General features: G+C 33.9%; 1 protein-coding gene across 1 annotated transcript; it reads left to right on the top strand.

Annotated features, from left to right (window-relative positions):
- The first annotated feature begins 3,744 nt into the window (after positions 1 to 3,744).
- LOC149232409 (cytochrome P450 76T24-like) lies at positions 3,745 to 4,651 on the top strand. Its single transcript, XM_089381902.1, has 2 exons — positions 3,745 to 4,260; positions 4,385 to 4,651. The coding sequence occupies exons 1-2, from the start codon at positions 3,745 to 3,747 to the stop codon at positions 4,649 to 4,651; spliced, it is 783 nt and encodes a 260-aa protein (XP_089238028.1).
- The last annotated feature ends 1,766 nt before the right edge of the window (positions 4,652 to 6,417 follow it).

The raw sequence follows: 6,417 nt of genomic DNA on the forward strand, positions 1-6,417 counted from the left end.
TTAGAATAATAGTTTTAGTATTCTTGGAAAGATTAGCAAAAAGATAGTTGTATATGTATTTAAATTTATAGTATTAAAACTATCTAATCTATGATTCTATGTGTATTTCGATATAAAGAAAATGAGCACATTGTTGTGGTATTCTTGATAAATTATTTATTTTCTAGAATTAGGTGTAAAATATCTCTATTCCTAGATTAAACCCCCTCTCAAAATCTTATAAAGCAACTTATTTGCATATTTGTGTGAGGTAGAAAACAAAGTGTTATGTAAACTAAAGATTGTTGTATCAATTTGCATTAAATTATATTTGACTAATTGATGAGAGAGGAGAGAGACTAGAAAGAACAAACATGGATCATGCTTCATTCATTTTGATAGAAATTTTTAGTGTCATTGACAAGACTCATTTGTAGTAATAAGATTAGAAAAACTTAATGAAATTAGATTTTTCAATTAACCACTAATAGCAATACGAGGAAAAATAAAAATATTTCATGAATTTTTTTGGTTCCTTCTTCCTCTTTTTTCAACTAATTACAAATAGGAGGAGCATGGGGGAGATTTCGTGAAATTCTATTTTTGGGGATCCCAACAAAACCTCTATTGGCATATCAAGAACCTCTTTGGGAAAGTTGTATGGGAAAGAAATGTAAGCAAAGACGAGTTTCTCCTCCACATGATTTAATCAACACGTGGATGATTGCATGGGCCCATCGAGGTTGTCATTCTTTGATAGTGTGTTCTTTTAGGAAACCTTAATCAACAAGCACCTACCCATGTGCCTTAGTCTTGGTATTGCATGTGTTATTAATATTGGCTATTTCTTATTTTCCTGTGGATAGTCATGTAATTGCATAGTCTTGGCATTGCATGTGTTATTAATATTGGCTATTTCTTATTTTCCTTTGGATAGTCATGTAATTGCATGTCCTCACTACTCGTTTGTTTTGTTATTTTTATGTTAGGGGAAATATGTTTAATTTTTGTATTTCGATTAACTATAGTCATGTCCTCCCTGCTCTATGGACTATCAAACTTTTTATCTATTTTCTTGGTTATAGTTTCTTACCACACAAGACAAGATAAAATTGATTGTTTTTTTATACTTTGTATTCATGGTAAATATTTTTAATATTACTATGAACTTACAAAAAAAAATAGTTATTTTTTATAAATAAATAATTATTTAAATAATCATGATATTAATTAATAATTATTTAAATAATCAAGATATTAATTGTTTATTCAGATTTCACTTAATATAAATTATTTAATATTATTTAAAATTAAATATATTAATTATTACACTTGATAATTTTTATAATATAATTTTAAAATTTTGAAAATAATTTTTAAAATAATATTCATCTTTCAATTTGTAATTATAATTTAATTATCAATAATGATTAAGTGCATGGTATAAATTTAACCTCCATGGAATAGTCAAGAATTTTCTTAATAGTATAGAAAAATCAAAGATTGGATTTATCTCCAAAGTAGTTATTCTCTTTTTTCTCTTTTAATTAAATTGATTAATTATAAAAAAAATGTCATACTACAAGGTACCATATGAAATGACTTATGGTTTTTTGAGCCTCAGGTATTGAGAAACCATGGTATGGCAATAAAACCTATTTACAAATTAAGAATTTCCATGATAAAGTGGAGTAAATCCCCATAGTTAATAATCTTATTCCGTTTTTTTAAATGTATATATGTTTAACTCATATACTAAATATTTATGATAATAATCGTTTAGTTAGTTTTATGATTTTTTAAATTTAACAACTTAAAAGACATAATAAAGAAGCATTTTGATATTTATTATGCAGTATTTATTAACATTTATCAACCATTTAATTTATGTAACTATACTATTATTACAATTATTTTTAATAAAAAAATAAAATAAATTACACATCTACTAAAAATATACATCCCTATTTCTAATGTTACATTAACTCTAAAAGTTCAAAACAAAAGTAAGTAGTCTTTCTTCCCATATAACTTGTTTACATATTTATTATTAATTTACTATAACTCTTTACATTTCATGTTAGTTTTCACATCCATATTATAAATATAATTGTTTATTTTTATATTTCTTTAATTATATATATATATATATAATTTTCAATTATGATATAAGTGGTTATATAAAAATATTTAATCATTTAAATACTATTATTTTTAATGGTATATTTATTAATTTTAATTGTAATTTAACTAATCTTAAAAATATATATTAATTAAGGTTATTTTAGTTTGTTAGACTAAATGATTTTTTTTGTCCACCCAAGTTCAAATCTCTACTAATTACATGATAAATTATAATACATATAAATATTATTGTATTGACTTTGAACCTTGTGAACTCTTAAAAAAATATATTTATGATTTAATTTAATACCAAGAATCTCACTTCATGATATCAACCACCTCACTCTAAAATTCAAACTGGAAAAAAAAATTTTATATTCTCAAATAAATATTGATTAAATTATATATTATTAAATTTTAAATGACTCTCTAAAATCTGAAACTTATATTTATTATAAGTAATATGTTATCATATATAAATTGTTTTTGACTAAAATTTCTGCTCCCCCAAGACTCATGAACATTTAGCCCGATAAAATTCTGCCCTTTACTGACCACTAACTTGTTTTTCTTGAATATCAATGATGAATCAGTTCCAACGTAAAAAGAAAATTGTCCACCACTGTGTGGAGGCGGTGCCTGCACCATTCTTCCAACGTCACATAAATATCAATGTCAAATCAACAACTTGTTTACATAAAGTTTCAGCCCCCGACAAACTTTATTATTTTGTTATAAAAACATGTCAAGGTCAATACCTAGGATTTTGATTTATATTAATTTTTTGCGTTGATTTTGATAATATACCTGTTAAAAAAAAGAGAATAACTAAATTACTTAAGATGGAATATCTATATAAGGAAAGAACAATCATATTAAGCGATCTAAAGAAATATATAGAACATTGAAATTTACCCGATCTTGTGATGAAATAAGAAAAAAAGATAGAACATTGAAATTAAAAAATAAAAAACACTGAATAACGTACAGGGATGAAATAAGAAATTCAAATCATATGGACAAATGATCTGAATAGAAATATTTGATAAACGATATACAAAGATATGGACAAATGAAATTCCATAAATGATATATAAAAATATGGACAAATGATATTCCATATAAAGACATATCATTCATAGCGATGCAACGTGGTTGAGCTATATATATTATGGATTTCCTTTCGTTATATTAATCCTCTTCTTCCCACCTAGGCGGCTCTTGTTCGAAGCCTGTGACTGGTCTGGTCAATTGAACCCTGTGGATTTTGGAGGTTTGTTTTGGTATTCTGTGCTTCTGGCAAGCACTGTTATCACATTCTTGCTTTTCGATGTATGGAGGAGGAAGGCGTACCACAGGCTTCCTCCAGGTCCTACGGGATGGCCGATTGTGGGAAATCTGCCGCAGGTGGATAACAAGCCCCACGAATACTTTTTCCACCTCGCCAACAAATATGGGACGATCATGAGCCTCTCTCTCGGAATGAAAACCACAGTGGTGGTCTCCTCTTCCGCCATGGCAAAGGAGGTTCTCAAGACCCATGACCACATATTGTCTGGCCGGATCTTGACACAGGCTGGCAAGGCTCTTTCCCACTACAAGACCTCCATAGTCTTTAGCCAATATGGATCCCACTAGCGCATGCTCAGACGTGTATCAATTAACGAACTCTTTTCTGTGAAGAGGCTGGAAGCTCTGCTACATCTTAGAAGAGATCAAGTAAATCGAATGATTCATCAGATTTCTAAAGACGCCGTGAAGGGAAATTGTGTGGATATTGGACACACCATGTTCCAGTATTCTTTTAATCTGTTAGGAAAAATGGTGTTTGGAAAAGATGTGTTGGATCCTCAGTTGGGTACTCAAGAGTTGAAATATGCCCTTTCTAAAGTGATGGTGCTTTATGCAACTCCCAATGTCGCATACTTTTTCCCCTGCCTTAAGTTCTTAGACCCCCAGGGCGTCTACCGTGATACGAACTTCTATTTCATAAAGTTGTATGGCGTAATCCACAAATTCATTGAGGATCGCCTGGTTACGAGATCAGAGGAAAGTAGGGACAAAAGTTATAGTGAAAAGGATCTGTTGGACGTTCTTGTGGACATGAGAAGCCACGAATTTACTGTCGACCATATCAGAGGCTACTTAGTTATAAGCGTTTTTTTTGTTTATTGGATCTTGTTTGGTTGGTTCTAGCACAACTCCTTTTCATGGAAAATGTATTTCGGGTATGTATTTTATGTCCTCTTTCTTTCTAATGTTTACTTTTATTTTGGTGTAGGACATATTTGGGGCCGGGAGTGACACCACCACAACGATAATAGAATGGGCCATGACAGAACTCATCCGCCATCCCAAAAAGATGAAACGAGTCCAAGCCGAACTAGATGAGGTAGTGGGGCGTGAAAGAATGGTGGAAGAAAGTGATGCAGAGCGTCTCCCTTATCTCCGTGCAGTGATCAAGTGTTTCGATTGCACCCACCAATTCCTTTTCTCATCCCTCATAGAGCCAATAACTGCAAATGTGTTAGAAAACATGCACAGATGAATCTAGTTAGTAAAGGTTGAACACACAGCTTTGCAAAGCAAAAACACTAAAAGAAAATCGAAAGAAGAAAAGAATAATTCATTAGAATAGGTTACAATGCTCATGATATAGCATTACTGGGTGAAGATCCCAAGGTAATACACCATAGTGGTGATCAATGAGAAGACTCAACACCTACAACAAGTTCCGGAGATAACTAGCCAATTGCCGAGTGAAAGGAGCAAATCAGGGAGTAAATCATGCAGAAGAACTAACCAGTTGTGGAGTTAAAGAAGGAGAAAATCAAGGAGTAAATCATGCAAAAGGAATCTTGCATGTAGTCCCATGCTCTAACTAAGAGTCTGCATGTAGGTGTGTAGTAGTTCCAACACCCCTAAACACCACTATGGGGAAAAATAGAAAAAGGGCCCTGGCAACTAAGGCCAAAGGTCACCCAAAATAGAGTTCAACTTGTACTAAAATTGAGGAAAGAGGGAAAACCTCGTGGGAACCCCCCCCCAAAAATACAATAATATCAAAAGAAAAGAGGAAGAAAAGACAGTTGTTAAGCAACTGTGTCCTGCACTCCAAGACGATCACGCAGAGAGCGAAACTTCTGCTCAATGAATGTCTTGGTGAAGATGTCTGCAGTCTTTTCTGCTGAGGGAAAGAACTGCAAATTAATGACGCAATCATGTACTAAGTCTCTAATGTAGTGCATATGGATCTCTATGTGCTTCGTTCGCTGCCGCTGTACTGGATCCCTGCAAAATTTGAGAGTGCTCTGGTTGTCACACCAGATGATAATGGGCTGGTGGAACTGGACGCCCAACTCAATGAGGAAGTGTTGTAGCCACAGAGCCTGAACGGTGATGTTGACTACTCCTCTGTACTCGGCCTTAGCTGAAGAGAGAGCAATAGCAGCCTACTTCTTACTCGACCAACAGATAGGGCTAGATCCTAGACTGAGTGAATATCCGGAGGTGGACTTGCGATCAATGTTGTCTTTTGCCCAATCAAAATCTGTGAAGCCAAGGAGATTCAATGCAATGCTTGCTGCATAGTGAATCCCGAAGGTGATGGTGCCCTGCACATATCAGAGGATGCACTTGGCAGCATTCTAGTGTAGCTCATGTGGCTCCTACATATATCTGGAAACTACCCCCACTCAATATGAGAGATCTGGTCTGGAGTGAGTGAGGTACAATATGCTCCCCACTAGCTGTCGGTTGAGAGTGTTGTCAACTAATGGAGTGTCACCTCCATCCTCAAGGTGGACCCCAGACAGAAAAGGAGTCGGTGTTGGCTTGCAGTCAGTCATGTGAAATCTCTTGAGGAGATCCCGTGCATACTTAACCTGAGAGAGTTTGATGCCTGTGGCATCCTAACTGATCTCAAGACCAAGAAAGAAGTGTAATGGACCCATGTCCATCATCAAGAACCTATCATGCAAGGCCCTCTTGACTGTAGTAATGGCTAAAGCCGAGCTGCTAATGATTAGGAGATCATCCACATACAAAACTAAGATAAGAAGAGAATCATGTGTCCTGAGCATGTAAACATTTGGATTAGACTTACATCTTTCAAAGTTTTTTGATAAGAGAAAAGAATCCATCTTCGCATACCAAGGTCTTGGGGCCTGCTTAAGGCCATAGAGATATTTCTTCAATCTCTGGACCAAAGATGAATCCTGAATGAAACCATGTGGCTGCTCCATGGAGATCTCCTCAGATAGGTCTCTGTGAAGAAATGCATTCTTCACATCCATCTGATGTACTTCCCACCCC

This window comes from Pinus tabuliformis, chromosome J (genome assembly GCF_031772625.1).
Source record: "Pinus tabuliformis cultivar Carrire ecotype Pingquan chromosome J, CPIR1, whole genome shotgun sequence".
Classification (NCBI taxonomy): Eukaryota; Viridiplantae; Streptophyta; class Pinopsida; order Pinales; family Pinaceae; genus Pinus; species Pinus tabuliformis.

Bases quoted from the DNA above. Each gene is read 5' to 3' on its own strand.
- LOC149232409 (XM_089381902.1), top strand. From the start codon at position 3,745: ATGCTCAGACGTGTATCAATTAACGAACTCTTTTCTGTGAAGAGGCTG. The intron at 4,261-4,384 runs GTTTTTTTTGTT...ATTTTGGTGTAG, and splicing joins GAGGCTACTTAGTTATAAGC to GACATATTTGGGGCCGGGAG.